Below are 19,705 nucleotides of genomic sequence, written 5' to 3'. Positions count from 1 at the left end.
TGAAAATGTACATTGGCACTTTCTATTAAGACATTGAAAATGAAACTGTTGACGAAATATGTATATAAAATAAATTTAAAAAAAAACATTTATTTAATGAAATCAAAATGTATCAATTTACCCGACTGCGGCCCTGTTAAATTGATACATGTAATGAAATATCTTGATATGATTGTTGATAGATATTTTTATTATTAAAGATATGTTATTTCGTTCATATTGTTTTGTAATATAATTTCAATTATATAAATCAAATATTATTTAATTGAAACGTTTTTCTCCATAAAAACTGAAAATGATTGAATAATATCTATTATTGTCAATATACGTAAATTTACGCTCTATCTTAATAAATAGATAAACAATAAACATCTAGTACTATGATCGAGTTACATATAAACAATGTCCAGAAAATTTCTATGTATCAATCTGCTCGTGTATCAATTTGAGTCTTCTTTAATCGATTGGTAATTCGATTATCAATTCCATTATTTTTTATTAATTGTACTTAATATTAAAATTCGTAAATCCATTGAGTATATAGCAAAATAATAAAACGAACTTTATATCTCGATTTCAAAGATCTACCTTTTCTTATTTGATTTTCCTCAACTTCACGGATCCGTATCTTTCTTAACTTATTTTCGAGGAAGAAGAAACGAGAACATCCTTCTCTCTCTCTCTCTCTCTCTCTTTCTCTCTCTCTCTCTTCTTTCTCTTCTCTCTCTCTTTCTCTCTACCTCTCTATCTCCCTATCGAGAAGTAAGGTAACTTGAGAATTCTTGAGATACGAGAACGATAGCGACTTAACGAAAGGGGATTGCCTGATGTATTTCCTCTTGATAGCGTTAGGAGCAATCTTTGTGAACGTTATTTTGTCAGAGAAGTTCGTAGTGCATTAACATGAACGTCAATCGGTAGTTCAAACTCGGTTTTAAGTTCCTTAAAGAGAATCACGATCCACTTCGGTGGCTACCGTTACTTCTTCTCCTCCTGCTTTATCTCCTTCTGCTTCTTCTCTTGATCCATCCTTTCCTTCTTCTTCTTAAGCTTCTCCCCTTCTTGTTGTACACATGCAGTATAAGTCTAACAGGGAAAGAGGGAAAGAGAGAGAGAGAGAGAGAGAGAGAGAGAAAGAGAGAGAGAGAGAGAGAGAGAAAGAGAGAGAGAGAGAGAGAGAAAGAGAGAGAGAGAGAGAGAAAACGTATTTTCGGTTCCGGGATGCAATACGGGTAGGCACTTTGCACGATGAGAAATGTCCAAGCGGTTCAACGGGCCGAGCATAACGATAACACGAAACGCGACGAGAAACTAAAAACTTTTCTGCCTGCTACGGATTCACCATAGTAATTCAAAAAAAAAAAAAAACAGATAGAAAAAAAACGAAAAAGAAAAACGAAAAAATAACACACAGAAAAGAAAGAGATATAAAGAAAGAGAGAGAGAGAGAGAGAGAGAGAGAGAGAGAAAGTACTCTCCCCGTTTTGTTATACATGCCACGTAACGTCGTCCTTCTGTGTAATGGAAAAAGTGGACGAGTCGATTATCTCGACCATCTAGTCGTGAGCGCAAACCGCAAAAAAAATTACGCGCTTCTCTCGTTGAAAAGGAACGATTCCCGTGGGAAGCGGGAAGAGATGGGAAAGAGAGATGGGAGATGAGAGATGTCCGTCGAACTGAAAAAAAGAAACACGGAAGAAACAATTCTTCACCTCGAGTGATAATTTGTAATTTGAATATGTATAAGAGAGATTATCGAAGATAGAACTATTTCGTTAACTTTTATCCGAGAACAAGATGATCGTTTAATGTTTTTGTTAAAATCTTACGAATTGACAATTGGTAATTTGCAAAAATTACAAACATAACGGATAGACAAATATTATTATTTAAAATTATAAACGATACGTATTGTCATCTATACATTCCATAAATTACATGTTATGAATAATTTTTATAAAGTATTACGTTACATTAATTATACAGATGAAATATTTTGTATAATTTTCTTAATCTTTTCAATTAATTCAAATGATAATTCGAAAATAATATAGGAGTTATTAAAAATTATATTATTCAATTGACTAGATAATATTAGATATATCTTATAATAGATACTACACATCGACATCTTGCAAATTCAGAATCTTGCTTCTTATTTAATCAGTTGAAGATGGTAGTCGATACTTGACAGGTTGACAGGTGCCAGTTGGAAAGGTGCCGTGCTCAGAATTTCATCGAACCACCACCGGGAATCGAATGTCACTATTGTACTGTCGTCTCTAGCAAATGCTTCGACGTTGCATTTCAGTCGATTTTATTTTTAAGAATTCCAAAGAGTCTTACGTATTTCACTATTTCATATGCCTCAGATATTACATAACGGCTAAAATATTTGTAACATTTGACGATATTGAAAGTCGATGAAGATAATTCTCAAATGAGATCAAAACTTTTACAAAATTTTATCGAGAAAGGAAAAATATAGTCGTTGTGAATAAATATCTTGATATACGAACTATATAATGTAGGATATTATTAAATCTTTTGACATTAAAATCGATTAACACGGTAATAATTTTATATCTTCTATACATTAGACGATAATAGACAATGATCTACTAATTATACAATTCGCATATACTGAATTTGCATATATACATATACACGTTTGATTTGAATTGCATACGAATACATACTACACACATAGACAAGTTATATCGCTCTACTATTAATCACGATTAAACGGTCCGAAGTACTATTATTCTATGAAATCCTTTGACGATAAGGCCAACGATAATTTCAATGACGATGATGCATAGCGACTAATTTGAAACCTAGACCAATTTTACAATAACTATAATGTATGAACGATTTTCAAGAAAATTAGCAAAACTTTGTCTACTAAGTAAACTTCATCCATATTCTTGAAAGAGGACGTATAAGATAATTTACATTTAGTCTATATTCCAAGCAAGCTTACGAGCTATTCAATTTTCTTCAAACTTTGATGCGATGTTATTTTAACGATTAATATTACATTAATAAATAATTTCAAATATGTCAAAGTGAATTCAATGAAATAAATGAGAAACAGTAAGTCCATTAAATTATTATTCTTACGTATCTATATGATTATGATTAATTTGATCTATAAAAGTTTATTTCTTTCGTAAAACCATGTAGTATACGTGAAACGATAAATTTATAGGTAACATCAAGGTCTTCCTAGTAATATAATTTTATACTTGAAAACTGTATACGATGCTAAACAGAACCAAGTACTATCGTCTTAAATTTCGTTCACGTATTTTTCATTATTACATTAAACTTCGCATTGTATATTCCATCATAGTACATATAAAAGTTTTCTGTATTCTATTTTCTTACGAATATTCGTAAATAAATAGATAAAATGGAATATTCAATAAAGTATACTATATTTATTATTAAAAAAAAAAAAGAGAATAAAAAAAAACAGAAAATAATACAAGAAAAAAGAAAGAAAAAAGAAAAACTGGAAAACCCTTTTGGCCTTTGTTATCTACTTGAAAAATTTTTCCTTGTCTAACGTTTCTATTTTTCCATCATTTATATTTTTAATATTTAACGTACCTTTCATTACAACATTACGCTTCATGTTCCACGCCATCGTAAAATATTGCCTTTTTAACGTCGAAGTTTTCTCGGACTTTCTACCTCTTCCCTTTTTATTTCGGAGTATCAAAAATAAGCGAGTAGCTTCTTCGGAGAGGAAAAAAAGAAGAAGAAATGAAAAAAAGAAGAAAAAAAAAGAAACAAAAAACTGAGAATATATAATTCGATAAATCTAGAAATAAATAAAACGATAAATAAAATAATTTATTCGAAAAATTCAATTGTTTATATTGAAATATTTGAAGGACAAGCAAGAACACATATAAAATTTCACTAGTTGGTTAAGTTCGAGCTATCCGCCGTTACGTCACGATTACTGAAAGGGTGGCTTGATTAGAAATTCTAACCGCGTTATCGTCAGAGGATAATGCGTGGGTACGGTTAAGATGTCGGTATTAACGAGGCAAGTGCACATTCTCCGAAAGCAGATGCCGAAGCTTATAGTTAGTAGAGAATCACCGTAGACGTTCGTCTTCGTAGAAATAAAGCACAGCTGTGTGCCCTTCTAACGATCCTTCTAAATCTTTCTAACGAATCCTTCCAACTGATGAAATTCATTTATAGTCGGATTTAAATCTACATCATACAACCTTGCTATTAACAATAAGAGAATTCTATTCTCTATAAATTTCTCTTTCTCCATTTTTCCTTCTCTATGCTATTTTAACGTCAAGTACCTCGCTCCAAGTACACCCTTGGGTACATTCTACTTTTCGTTATTATAGGAACGTAACGGAAGAATTGTAACAAATTTTCCAAAAGTTCACCGAGTACTAAAACGAAATCATTCAATTCTTGGCTCATTAAAGAATCTAAATAGTTTTATTCCAATAATAAAAGTTAAAATATTAATCGTTGCGTCAATTAGTTATGAAATTATACTTATAGTGTTTTTTTTCTTTTCTTTTTTTTCTTTTTTTCTTCTTTTATTTTTGCAGTATTTTATTAAAGTCACATCAATGCTATGGGCAGAGTATTATTTCATTAGATTATTTTTACTAATAAATTTTGTTGAGTAACATGGAAAAGCTTTCAGGTATTCTTTCAGATATTATTTCAGATTAAGGTAAATAAAGTAAAAATATATAGATTAATGATTCTTAATTGATAGCATGAATTTGCAAAATGTGATCAATTGAAAGAAAGAGAGAGGGGGGGGGGAAATTTCAAAGAAAATTTATCGTTTTTTACTTTGTCGGTGATCAAATAGAAATGTTACAAGTAACCACTATATCTCAAGGTGAATTCCATGGCTGAGAATAATGCTAAAGTTGATACTAACAATTCTGCTTCTCCTTAAACTCATGAGCCTTACTTAGCAAAATGTTTCTCAGTAGTTTACCCGTATTGCATGATGCAACCATCTCACATTCGGTGTCAAAGTAACATTACGAAAGTAATGCATCTTAGTTTGAGTAACTATCGAGTATCATCATAACGTTCAATATCATTGAGAAAGACGTTCCACTTCAATATATTATTTACTTCAACTGCAAAAAAGAAAAAGAATGAAAAAGGAAGAAAAAAAAGAGAAGAAAAACGAAAAAGACGTGATAATTTGTGAAATAAAAAATCAAGTGACTTACTTAGAAACTCGAAGATGTCTAAAGTATAAATAATTATGAATGACGATTTTGTCAATGGAAGAAGTAGTCTTCTAAATGATCGATATTGTTCCGATTATATTTAGGTACTCGAAATCATTATAATATTGAGATCCTTGTAAGAGTTTCCCTCCATGCACATCGATCACTTTGATTGGATCAATGTGGTCACATGCAATTAACTCCTTGACTCTAGAATTTACAGTTAGCTTATCACTTGATATTCCTGGTATTCTTCAAGTAACTGGAAGGATTAGTTCAATTAAATTCATAGTAGAACTAGCAATTATAATTAATACTATGATAGCTATGTACATGTGTATAAAATATATATATAGTATTTTTTCAACGATTTTACTCTTTAGAATCGATCACACGTCAACATATAAATCAAAATAATTAAGAAAATAGATAATATTGAAATATACACACATGTATATACACAAGAATATACTTACACATTCCAAATATATTACATGTTTTATCTTTATAGAAGGTAGAGAGAATGTCGGAAAGGAGGAGAAAGGAATAGCTTTGATCACGTTCTAAACTTCTCTACTTCCTTTGATCCTTCGATGAAACTCTATTAAATTTATTAAGTGTATGCCGCAAGAAACAAATAACATCCCTTTGGTGGTGGGATGAAAACTAAAGGATAATATCGTTGTTTGTATCAAGCGAATTTTTCGTATCAAAAAGCATCTGAAAACCAAACTTAAATTCTTCCTGAGAAGATTTCGACGAAGAATATTTTTCTTGACACGTATACCGCGAATCGTACCCTCTCCACCACCACTCGTCACGAAATTTCATCCCCAATCCCCGACCACTTATTTTTCTCCCTCGTCACGTTCACTGAAACGAAGCCTTCGCACTCCATACTTCTTTCCTTCTCAACGTATTTCTTCATCCACTCTTTTTATCCTACCCTCTATTTCTCTTTTTCTCCATTCTATTTTCCTCCTTTTTCTCTTTTCCATCCAACGCTTTCGTCGAAGCTCGTTCTTTATCTAAAGTCTCGCGACTCTTTCAAGAATCCAAGAAAGGAATTCGCTCTCTCAAAGGGTTATAAGAAAACAGCACCGATCTCAAAATATGCTACCACCTTTTCTCCATCCCTAAACCATCAGTAAATCTCACCCTCTCTTTATAGCTTACCTCTCGCGGCTTTTGCTTCCACGAAGAGACGCTGAAGGTTCAAACCTTCTTTGCGATCTTTCCAAAGTAGATATTTACGTCTCTTTCTCTCTTTCTCTCTCTCTCTCTCTCTCTCTCTCTCTCTTTCTCTCTCTCTCTCTCCTTTCTGTCTGTATATTTCTTTTTCTTTCTCTTTTTTCTTTCTTTCTTTTTTCCTTCCTCGATGGTACACCACCAAGGCTACTATATACCTTCAAGCATACTAAAACGAAGACTCTCGAATCTCTTTCTTTCGTGTCACGATCGTTCATGCCACGACCTTTTCAAAATATCGAACAAACTGCTTCAGTTTCGTTGATATCAAGGATCTTACGAGCCGAACGATCCGTGCTAATCTTTGAAAAAAAGTAAATAAAAAAAAAAATAATTTCCAACCGAAATAAATGAAAAGTGATTCATATTATTATATGAATAATATAAAGTATAAAAAAATTATGGATATTTCATTCGTGTGAATTTAATGAGATGATTTATTAAATTTCATTTTATTATTTTTTTTAAAATCTTACGACGAATAAAAAAAAAAAAAGAACATTTACGAATAAAATTCTTTGCTCTTAACAAAAGGAAGAATTTAATTCTAACTATCGTCAGTTACATTGGTTTAGTTTCTCAAACCTTTCAGAGAACTAGAGAATTAATTAAAGTTACTTACTCCAACGTTTAGAATTTACACGAATACATATAACATACCTATTTGTAAATCCTTTGTATAATGTTATCGAACAAAAGTTCTTTGAAAAAATACACTAAAAAGTATATATATTAGTTTAAATTTAATTTGTTTTAAACAATTTCACGTATCTATACACGTTTGCATACCAAACTAAATAAACAAAAATACGTATGAAATGCATTTAAATTATTTTTATTGGATTTTTTTTTTAAGTGGATTCATTTTCTTTATTATTTTTCCATAATTTATCACGAAGAAAATGTTATTTAAAAAGATTTATTTATAATCGAAAGAAGAAAAAATAAAAGGTAATATAACGCAAATAGAAGAGAAAAACATCAAGAAGAATGTATATACTTCCTTTAACGTTTTACTTAAAGAGAGAAAACGATGGAGTCGCGTTCCATTGGAACGAAACGAGAACCAAGATAAAAACTTTTTGACCTCGATAAAGTTTTTGAGCGAAAGAATGGTCAATATACGTCCCTACGAGTTCATCCAGTCGAATAAAATAAAAACTGTCATAATGTTGTATCTCACTATTAGTTTGTCACATGCGCAAATTAATTAAATTCATTACTCTAATACGAATTAAAATATATAAATATAATATGATTTGTAATCAAGACTTTTTTTCATTGATTAAAATCGATTTTATTTATTTATTAATAAATATTTGAAACAACAAAAACATAAAACGATCCCTTTTATTCTTTCTTTTTTTTTCAGAGGAAGTATTCAGTTCTAACAAAGCATTATGGTTTTCACCGAACGGCTCGAAACTGGCTTTTGGATACTTCAATGATACCTTGACACCGGTTATGAACATACCATTTTATGGATTTCCAGGAAGTTTGACTTTCCAATACACGTCGGCTATACCGATTCACTATCCGAAGGTAAGCACTGAAACTCCGTTTAGCCTTCGAGTCATACACGACGATGTTAGCTTTTCGAAATGTATATCTAGGATAGCCATTGGCAAGTTATCATTGTTCATGGTTTAAGTAGTTCCGTCAATGATTAAATCCGCTGTTAAAACGAAAAAGAACAATTATCTCGGCTATTTCTATTCTTCATTATATAGTTACGTATAATGAATGATAACGAAATTATATAATTCTTCGTCATTGTCGTTTCTTTTTTATATTATATTATTTTATTTTATTTTATTTTTATTCATTTTTATTTTTCTTTATTCGTATATTCATTTATTTTTACTTTTATTTATTCATATATTTATTTTTTCTTTCTTTTTTTTTTTTCATAAGAATACTACTTTGAAGCTTAATTTTCAATACACTCATAAATATTCTATTAATTTCAATAAGCGATCAAATATCACGATCTATTGGCAATCCAATTAGCTGCAATCGTGCAAATTAATCGCACGCCTAGCTCGAGTACCGTGTCACGCGTGCGTCACAAATGATTACATAGACGTAGTTAGTTAATTGCTTTACGAGTCAACGATACTACACTAGCATCGTTGTCGTCGTCGATCGATAGGAACACCTACTTGTCGAATTTGCGATTAAATTATCCTACTTATTAAGTACCTTCACGAATACTCGCGAACACAGAAACATATATTTTCATATTCGAACTTTTATTTTGACGTAACTGCAATGATCGTTCCGTTCTTTCTTATTTAACGATAATTTGAATAATTTGTCTTAATATAAAAACGTATGGAAAATTAGTTTTCATGATAAAGGTGAAAATATCGTGGCACTTTAGAATACCACGACCTTAAAGTGGGTGCTCTTCGAGTCTCTCTCTCTCTCTCTCTCTCTGTCTATCTCTGTCTCTATCTCTATTTCTATCTATCTTTATCTCTATCTCTATCTGTCTTTCTTTCTCTCTCTTTTTCTCTGACGCGTTGCGGTACCCTCGTTTAAAGATTAAAAGCCTTCTAACTAGAGTTTAAAGCTGAGAGTAGGAAAGGATAGGACCGAACGAGATACCTTTGCATTTTTCAACACTCTTTTGTAAGTCGCGATTAATGTCACCGACTTTAAAAAAGGAGATGATATCTCGGTATCAAAATAAAAGAAAAAAGAAAAAAAAAGAAAAAAAGAAAAAAAGGTAATAAAGAAAGAACAATAGAATGCCAAACCGACCGACATGAAATATAAAGATATATTTCAAATTTTTATATATTCGATTTATTCGAAATGTGTAAAATAGTCTTACTTGCGTATGTACGTGTATATATAATATATATATGTAAAAAAGAAAAGAAAAGATAAAAGAAAGAAAGAAAAAACTTATTTTGCAATTTTTCCCCCTTGTCCCTCGAGGAAAAAGAAACAATCTCAGCTGATTTGTTCGACCCACGTTTACCTCGACTTAAATAACACGTGACTTCCATTAAAAGTATCCCTCCCTCCCCCCCACTCTTCTTCTATCAAGCTATTCGATTTCCTTTCGAATAAAAAATCATTTTAGTTGGGAAAGGGAATTTAAAGAGCAGAGACAGCATCCAGCTTAAGGGAGCCATCCAATAGATTAAAAAAAATACATCTCCATAGGCGAGAGCTGACAAGCTTCGTTCACTGAGTATGCTTTTAAAGAGACGCATCCCATTATTTTGATTTCAAGCTCATCTTAAAAGAGGATGATTCGATGAAAACAAACGAAAGTTCTTCTTTTTTTTCTTTTTTTTTCGTTTTTTTTCTTTTCACTTCTCATTTTTGTCTTTTTTTGTTTTCTTTCTTTTTCGATAAAAAGAAAAGTGATTTCTGATTTTTTCCTTTCCTTTTCTTATTTCTTTTTTTTTTTTCTTTATTCTTTGTACATTCTTTCACCGTCTCTATCTGCTGTTTTTATTATCATTTCAGAGTGGCACGAAGAATCCTACCGTAAAGCTCTTCTATGTCGATCTCGAGGAGGTGGTACGTGGTAACACGAGATTAATCGAGATCGAGCATCCTACGGAATTGTCGTCGGTTGAAAGGATATTGTCGGCCGTTAGTTTTCCTACTGATAATCACGTGTACGCAACTTGGATGAACAGGGTACAGAATATGGCATACTTCCGACTATGCGACGTTGGCAGTCACGTACCAAATTGTACGACGGTAAGTACAATTTTCTCTCTCTCTCTCTCTCTCTCTCTCTCTCTCTCTCTCTCTCTCTGCCTTGTTTCTTTGTTCTTTTCGTGGTCAATTTTGCAATAATAGCGAAACCCTTCATATACCTCAACAACTCTCGTTCCTTCTCTTCTCTTAATGGACGCTACTAACATAAGTCGTAATCTTGACGACCTAACGCGAAGCATGCGTTTACACACATACGTTTATATATATATATATATGCATACTGTACGTGTCTGTACGTGTAGGTGCGTGCACACACAAATTGAATACACTTCTTGCAGTAGTAATTGTGGTAGTGATGATGATGAAGGTGGTGGTGGTAGTGGTGGTGGTAGCCATTCGCTTTGCGATATTCTAAAGCTACACTGGGACCTGTCAAAGACGAATGCTGCTTAATTACACTTCGTCTAGTTCTCTCGGTTACTCTCTTCTCTCGTTTCTCGCCATCGGAGAGAAAGGGACCATTTGAAAGCGCGAAATTACGCGATCAGAAACGGTGAGACTGTTCTCTTGCTACATTTCTAGGTTTATATGTGTCTATGTGTCTACTCGAATGTTTGTTGTCGATAAGTTTACGAACGCTTGCTTACGTCGTTCCGCTAATTGATTCTCGTGAATCCGCGTTCTGTCAACTGGAACATTTCAATTAATACTGTTATTCGATTAAACAGAGATCCGACGGAATGATTTGACATAGACCACTACGTAAATTGCTTCGATGGGAGGAAATATTATTCGCTCGTTAAGAGAACTCGATAAAGTGAGCTATCGATTTGTGTACAATTTCAAAGTCGGAAATAGTCGGAAATACCCTTTCTCTTCGTTTTATTTCATATTTAAACAATAATTGAAATTTATTTACGTTTATATATAAAAAAAAAAAAAAAAAAAAAAAACGTAGAAAAGTAATTTACGTTGAAAAAAAAAGAAAAAAGGAAAGGAAAGAAAAAGAAAATAAAAAGAAAACAAATTATTTTTGCAGGCTCTAACTTACATCGAGAAGAACGGTTGGGTCGAACAATTCGAAGCGCCATTGTTCAGCAAGGATGGCACTTCTTTCTTGTTAATATTGCCAAGAAAGCAAAAGGACGGTACAGATTGGAGACATCTTGTTTTGGTTAAGAATGCAACGAGTGTAAATCCGATTACGGTTTCTCTAACTTCCGGCTACTTCGTCGTAACTGAAATAGTTGCATGGGACCAAGAGAATTCGTATGTGTAAGTATAATCTATGATATCCTTAAGTACGAATCACGAATGGAATAGAACAAACCTGCTTTGTATATAACCAAATTGTACAGCAATATTATATAGGCTGCATAGTCCGAGCAGTTACTGGCTCGATAGTCCTGGGATCGGCAATTAGAGTGCAACTGAATTACTATGAGAATTTGCATAACTCCTGCATTGATGCGGATTTGATTTAATCCATGAATACCGATGCGATGATGGTGTTTAGTTCTTTTCTTTTTTTCTTTTCATTTCTTGTTCTGCCCAGCTTTCTTGGCAAGGACAATCATTGTTAAAAAATAATAATAAAAAAAAAAAAAAAAAAAAAAAAAGAAAGAAAAAAGAGCACGTACATCCATCGACAAATTCGATTTTCTCGTTTAAAAGAAAGAAAGAAAAATTATTAAAATCTTGAATATCAAGAAAGGAAAATTTTCAATAAAAATATTGTTATATTACAATTTATGTTATATATTCTATTAACGTTCTCCCCAAACCTCGCCGCGAGTGTATTTTCTGTAAATGCATATTTAACCGCAAAATTGGGGATAATCAATGGTTCCATACGGACCTTTCGTACGTAGCACACCTGGACGTAATATTCCTAAAGCACGCTAGTCCATCGATTAAATAATCATTAATAACTCTTTCACGCACTAATTGCTTTGCCGCTGAGGTTCAACACTGCCTGTTATCCACTGAGGGACGTTATTTTCATTATAAATTGATTAATCTTTTGACTATCGAAATTCCCTTTCTACAGCAAATCGGAAACATTGGTTTATTATAAAACTTGATGACGCAAAAAAAAAAATTCATATCAATGATACAAAATTATTTCTGATTCTAATTCATACCAATGATACAAGATTCTATACTTCGAGAAGCTATAGTTTGAAATAAAATAGAGAAAAAAAATTTATATATAAAGAAAAAGATCGTAAAAAAGAATGTTAATGTATATAGTTAAAAATTCGGTTACGGAGATCACAAGAATAATTTCGCTAGCAACGAATACTAACACGCATTTCAGTTTTATCAACGAATTAATTCCATCGCATTAAGATCTTGAAGTAAGGAATTAATCAGTGTCTCGAAAACTTAATCGAAACTCCGCAGGTTCGAGTTTGCAAGAGCAACCGAATTAAACAGATTCACAAGTTAACTTTCTCCAAGGGTGAACATCGTACGAATTCATTCGCCCTTTCTCTTTTCCACTATTCTACACATATATTATCACTTTGCTTGAAATTAACACCTTTCAAGATGGACCGCTTGATAAAACTACGTATCTCCATTTTTCCCGAATTTGACAAGTTTTAAAGAATTCTTTTATCGATCTAACAATTTATCATGAACATTATATATATATATATATATATATATATATATATATATATATATATATATATACGTGACACGTAAATCATTCGATTTTTACATTATAGATATTTTTTGTCTGTACGACATGAATCATTCCATCGTTTTAACGTAATATCGTGGTAACTAATTACATGAATTTATCTTTACAAGTCACTTTCGCATATATATATATATATATATATATATATATATATATATTTTCACATATTTAAAGGAAATATCGAATTTGAAAATTATTTGTTACTAACTCGACTCATATAGTCTGCAGTAATCATCGTGTAGGTGTATAAGAGAAGCAGCTTATCCAGAAAGCTAAAGATATTCAGAAAGATAGTGAACGAACGAAATGGTCCGGAAGTAATTTACGAAGTGAGAGCAGAATTTCTCCGAATTTTGTTCTCTCTCTGTCTCTCTCTCTCTCTCTCTCTCTCTCTCTCTATCCTCTCCCTCTTTATCTTTCTTCACGTTTCGAGTGCAGCAAATTTAAACAGAGAAAGAGAAAGATATAGAGATAGAGATACAGATAGAGAGAAATAGAGATAGAATAGAAAGAGAGAGAGAGAGAGAGAGAGAGAGAGAGAGTGAAAGAGAAAGATAAAAAAGGAGGCTAGTCCATGGTGTAGATTTCTCCGCAAGAAGTCGCCGACTTAATTGCGCGTTCATAAATTAAATGAAATCTCCTACGAGTGACTGCGCGAATCCTGTTTTTCCGCGTCTGCGGATCTTCCCCACTCAATGCTGAGTGCCGTTGTAAATACGTCTTCTCTCTCTCTCTCTCTCTCTCTCTCTTTCTCTTTCTCTTTTGCATTTGAAGCCAAAATAGGAAGTAAAGCGCGTCCTTTTCTCCTTTGTCTGAAGTACCTACGATTATGGAAAGCAAATATCCAAGCCTTCCTCCTCTACATCACATTTTCATTTCTTCCCATTTTCTGGAGTGCGTTGTCGCGCGGAATAATCGCATATTACCTTGTTCTGTCTTCGCCATGGTAAATACACAAAATATTCTTTAATAATTGAAAGAGATGTCAAATCGAAATTTCTTAATTGCTGTTTCAATAATACTCGAATATTCTATTGAATATTTTAATGCACCTTTCAAAGAATACCATTTTCTTTTTTTCTTTTTTTCTTTTTTTCTTTTTTTCATATTTCCAAACGTATCTTTAAGCATATCCCTTAGTTGGAAAAACTTTGATATATGCTCGTTCATAATTTTGATCTCTTTAAATGAATCAGGAATACGAATTTTCTTCTCTCTCTTTCTCCCTCTCTCTCTCTCTCTCTCTTTCTATCTCTTTCTATATTTTCTTATATTTCCATATGTTAATGGAAAAACGGATTAGACTGGTCATGCCGATTTTTCAAGTAAGTAAATAAAATTGTAACTAATTGCCATATAATCCCGTAGAAATTACACGAGCAGCCTGTACGGAATAAAGAGAAAGAAATAGAGAGAGATGAAGAGAGAGAGAGAGAGAGAGAGAGAGAGAGAGAAAGAGAGAGAAAGAGCAAAAAAGAGGATTTTAAAACCCGCATTTCGAATGTATTTTTCTTTTTCTCTGACAATTCACTCGGCAGCCTTCAGTTCTGGGCTTCATTTTCTTTACTTTTACCTTTCGATTTTCTTTCGTCGAGAAAGTAAAGAACTCTCACAAACGCGGGAATTAAATTTGCAAATGACAAATATTTATGCAGTTTAACGTAAATGGTATATAGTTATAATATATTAGAGAAAATATAGGTACTTGAATTTTTCTACGTATTACGTTTATGAAAGTACTTTTCGTTTTTGAAAAGAAGTATTATCTTCCCGTTTATGTTATAGTATCAGCTAGAAAAATATTCGACGAAAGGAATATAAGAAGTGGACGAGAGAGTTGCCGGAAACTGTCTTCTTTATTCGCTGTATTTCATATTTATTTTTCAGAAGAAGATCCTTTCAGCGATATTCAACGAACCGTTCAAGCATTTTCGCTCCTTTACAAATTTTACCAAGACGATGATCAGTATTTGTCCCAAGTTCGTTATTATAAACTTTTTCAATCGTAACTTTTGCGAAAAGGAACATGGAAGGGAAAAAAACAAGAAAAAAAAGAAAAAAAAGAAAAGAGAGAGAGAGAGAGAGAGAGAGAGAAAGAGAAAGAAAGAACGACATTGTCAGCAAACAATGTACGTATAACAAAAGTGGGTCGGCGATGGTCTAAAAAAGGTAAATTCGACGAGAATAAGCAATTTTAATATTTTTTTACAAAGTACATCGTTCTCTTTCACGAGATAGGTTGCTGCATACCTATTACCTGCGTACTAGGTTCACTAACAGGTTAATTCAAGTAGCTGTTTTAACATTCATATTTTTTGTCCTAAAGGTTCAGTTCAGGGAAGGTTATGGTTTTGCTTAAAATGATCCCACCGTTACTATATCGTTGTATCAAAGAAGAGCAACAGACTGTCATCCGTTTCTTCTTGCGGTTGGTCGAAGGCTTACGTTCAAAAGCAAAAATTTACAAAAGAATGTTATAGCGCTATGATAACAACTACTTAGCCTGAGCATAAAACTCGGTAGGAAAGAGGGCTCGGCTTCTTTTTTTTGTTTACTTTCCCGTCTCTCCTCTCTCTCTCTCTTTCTCTTTTTCCTTTCTTTCTCCTTTTCATTTTTTTGTTAAAAAAAGAAAAGAAAAAATGAAATAACAAAAAAAAAAAGATTTAAGAAACAAACAGGTTTGACTAATCAACGAAGGTGAACGATTTTCGAGCTAGTAGAAAAGAAGAGTACGTTGAGTGAATCGATGAGAAAAAGATGATCAGAAGAGGGAAAAGATGAAAGAGGGAAGAGAAGGATAAAGTAAGAACGTGATGAGTAAAGTAAAAGAGATAGAAAGAAATAAAGAGAGAGAAAAAGAGAGAAAGAGAGAGAGAAGGAGAGAGAGAGAGAGAGAGAGAGAATGAGAAGAAAGAAGAAAAAGAAAGATGGTTAGTAGAGAAATGAAAAGAAAAATAGCCGGAGAAAAAGAAATACAAGAAGATCGATGAAAGAGGTCGACTTTAATTGTAAAAGAACGAGCTAATAGCTGAGAACTGAAAGGCAATCAATAAATTTGTCGCCGAAACTCTTCGTTCCTTGAAAAGCTTTCGATTAGATTAAGATTATCCGTAATGATTACAAGTTTCGAACGATTTTACAAAAGAAAAAAAGAAATGTATCTTCACTTTAAGAGAGGCGAGAAAAGAACACAAATACAAATGGGAGAAAAATACTGAATTCAACGATTCTAAACTGAGGGTGATGAATTTTTGAAGTGAACCACGGTAGGGTAGAAAAGTTAGATAAGCAGTGTGTGTGTGTATGTATGTGTGTGTATGTATGTATGTGTGTGTGTGTGTGTGTGTGTGTGTGTGTGTGTGTTTGTGAGAAAGCCCTGGAAGAGATAAAGCAAGTGCGAAAGCATGCGGTTTTTTTTCAACGAAAGCTCTGGAAATGTTCTGACGTTGATTTGAAATTTGTTACGGCTCGTTCTTCTAGAAAATTTGAAAAACTAAAAGTTCAAATCTTTATTTTATACCATGATTTCGTCTAACAGAAAGATATAATGCTATCAAGTATTATAAACGATCAAAAATTGTCACATAAATTTATCCGTTTCAACCTATACTTTTAATATATAATGTAAAACATAATATATATATATATATATATATATATATATATATATATATATATACACCATAATGATGATAAGTAAATAAGTAAATATATAATTTAAATATCTTGAAATTAGGATCTTTTTTTTAACTTAGACATCATTAAATGTGACATTCCTTTAAGAAAAACTGAACGTAGTAAAAAAATTTCGTTCGATCTAAAGCAAAACTCATTTGTATCGTTACTCGCGCATAGTTAATGAACTTAACCGAGTTAGTTCGTTATACCATGCAACTCATCGGTACTACATTGGAAATGTGCAAGAAGGAAGGAGGTCGGTTGTAGTATGCGGAGTAATGCGCATGAATTAATCATTAAGGCGATATAAACGCGAAGGGTTAAGGAAGGAGTTGAGGGTGAGAGGGATGCTGTTGGCATTCGGAAGTTATTCGCCGATGCTGCATTTACGGTTCGCGCATGCTTCAACACGATACTCAATGTAGAACAAGTCAAACATGCTTAAACGCCCAATATATGAAGATCGATCAAAGAGAATACCAACCAGATGCGAAAGGGTGAGAAGTTCTACGAACAGAGAAGGATCCTTTCTAACTTTACCAACAATTCTATTCGAAAGACAGATAGACAGACACATACAAAGAGAAAGAAAAAGAGAGAGAGAGAGAGAGAGAGATAGAGAGAGACTTAAATCTATCTAATTTTGACTCTTAAACTTAACAATTTATTTTATTCATAGAGATATATGAATGTTAAATATTTAATCGTATAAATAATGTAAAAAATAATTTCGTATAAATAATGTAGAAAATAAATATTAAAACTTGTTTATTTTCATATACTTATTATCATCATCATTATTATACAGGAGAATCATATTAGCAAACAATTTCTATATGTAATTTTTACGATAGGATTTATATGAAAGATCTTTTTTTTTCGAACTGGATGTTAAATCGTTTATTCGATAATGAAAAAAAAAAATTTTTTTTTAATTGAACGATATTTCCAATAGAAAGGATCGAATAAATGTCGTCCGAAATACGTGCTCGGTTAGTTTCAACTTTCATTCTCGGTATCGGAAAAGAAGAAAATGAATGAGAATCCTATTCTTCGAATGAACAGACAATCACGAACGATAATCCTTTTCCTTCCTTCTATTCTAGAAAATGAATTCTGTCGAAGATTTTTAATGGAATATCAAAACATTAAATCACAAGAAATTACTGGTCGTTTCACTTCTTTTTTATTAATACGTGCTATAATAACCGCGTAAACACTTAACGTTTAAAAAGTGTTCTCGTGCAAAGTAGCAATTAGAAACTGTTAAAGTTGATATTCTTAAAAAGGCATTCGCGAGATTATCAAAAACTAGACGTTAAAAAAAGAAAAGAATTAAACGCGTTCAACGCATATTTTTGTTACCATTAAACTGCAAAGCGAGTTTAATTGCTAGATAAGTATTATTAATTATTCTGTAAATCTCTTCAATTTTTTTTAAAGACGAAATTAATGCAATCAACATTGTTAATCAACATTCGCGATAGAAGATTTTTCATTACATTAGAAGATTTTTTATTTTAGACAAAATTTTCAATTAGATTCATTATCATTTTCATATTTATTTATCTATGTAAATATATATGACTTTAAATAACAAATTATGTGAACGTAATATAATAATATTTGATATATCGTTCATCCACTGTAGCAAAAAAAGCGATGCTTCAAATTTCAAGTTGATTGTTTAATCGTTTTATATAAAAAAAAAAGAGATCAATTGATTAAAAATATTTTAATTGTTTTTTAGTTTTTATTTGAAAATACATAAACGTGATAGTTACGAGGAATTTAACCGCTCTGCGGTTTCATCCTAATCGATCGTTTACTGATAATTTCAACATTCCAATTGTTTTCAATTCTTGTTTCAACCGCGTTATTCAAATAGTTTGAGATAGCAAATTTAGAACATTTCTATCTCTCTCTCTCTCTCTCTCTCTCTCTCTCTTTCTCTCTCTCTCTCTCTCTTCTTGTCAAATTGATCTAATTAAAGGAAGAGAAATAACGATTTCGTGGTACGATCTATTAAGGATATTTCCAAATTTCGATAAAATCAAAGTAAACGATGTAACCAAGGTTCAGAACTTCCATTGGCTACCTTGATTTTGCCTTTGATCCTAAACAACAAACTTTCTTCGATTCCACATGACTTGGAGTATTACTAAAGTATGAAGAGAATTGAACAAAAGGGAAAGGTAGTAATTCAATTTTACAAGATAATAGTTCTGAAATACTAGTTCGAAAGCTCTGCCCTTATCTTTTCTCTCTCTCTCTCTCTCTTTCTCTCTCTCTTTCCTTCTCACTTAACATCTATACAGCAATCGTCGAAGCGAAGCAACCGACTGAGTACTCGAACAGAACAGTAGTTTCGCGGAACTGGCAAGATGGATGAGTCTGGGGGTCATTCAAATTGGATTAATTTGAGCATGTTGTTAATTTGGCCTATCGCATCAATCTTAAAGGACTTTGTCTACTCCTCCTTATACTCTCTCTCTCCCTCTCTCTCTCTCTCTTTCTCTCTCTCTCTCTCGCTCTCATTCATTCGATCGCTATTCATCTCCTACATAAACAACTTCCTCGAATACGTGACACTCGATGTTGATTCGCGTTTCGTCTTTTACCAAAAGAAAATCGATCGATCTTCGGCCAAACTCGAAATAACGATCAATGAAAATGTCCTCCTACGAGATATAAGAAAATTCGTTAGAAAACTTTGAAAATTATCGTCTTTTTTCTATCGTTTCACCAACGATTTTAGCATACTCTCTATCGAATTAAGAATTAAGAATTCTATTTTCTTGACAGCATATTAATTTAGCAGTAACTTTCGGACGTATCTCGTCCGTCTCTGAATAAATGAATACGAGTTCGTCTACTTTCGATTGCCAAATAACACTATTCGTTATTATGAAAGTTTTTGAAAGTTCATGACACGATAAAAGTTCTATAATTTGTAAGATATTTGTTGAAATTAATAGCCAAAGGAATTTTACCAATTTCAGATGGAAATGTTTGAAGAAGCTGTCTTTCGAGTATTCTCTCTCTCTCTCTCTCTCTCTCTCTCTCTCTCTCTCTCTTTCTCTCTCATACTCTCTTTCTGTCTCTCTCTCAACTAAGGAAACGTTTTCTTTGGGTTAGT

The 19,705-nt window shown here is 32.3% G+C and overlaps 1 protein-coding gene across 10 annotated transcripts in view; it reads left to right on the top strand.

Moving 5' to 3' along the window:
* The window catches only part of LOC124425904 (venom dipeptidyl peptidase 4), a 276,649-nt gene that overhangs the window by 244,233 nt on the left and 12,711 nt on the right, over positions 1-19,705 (top strand). For all 10 annotated transcript variants that reach the window (XM_046966942.1, XM_046966947.1, XM_046966952.1 and 7 more), the window contains 3 exons: positions 7,864-8,033; positions 9,978-10,217; positions 11,218-11,453. In XM_046966942.1, the coding sequence (XP_046822898.1) occupies positions 7,864-8,033; positions 9,978-10,217; positions 11,218-11,453 (646 nt within the window). The remainder of the gene's footprint in view (positions 1-7,863; positions 8,034-9,977; positions 10,218-11,217; positions 11,454-19,705) is intronic.

The sequence above is a fragment of the Vespa crabro genome, chromosome 8 (genome assembly GCF_910589235.1).
Source record: "Vespa crabro chromosome 8, iyVesCrab1.2, whole genome shotgun sequence".
Classification (NCBI taxonomy): Eukaryota; Metazoa; Arthropoda; class Insecta; order Hymenoptera; family Vespidae; genus Vespa; species Vespa crabro.
This window is presented reverse-complemented; position numbering and strand designations above follow the sequence as displayed.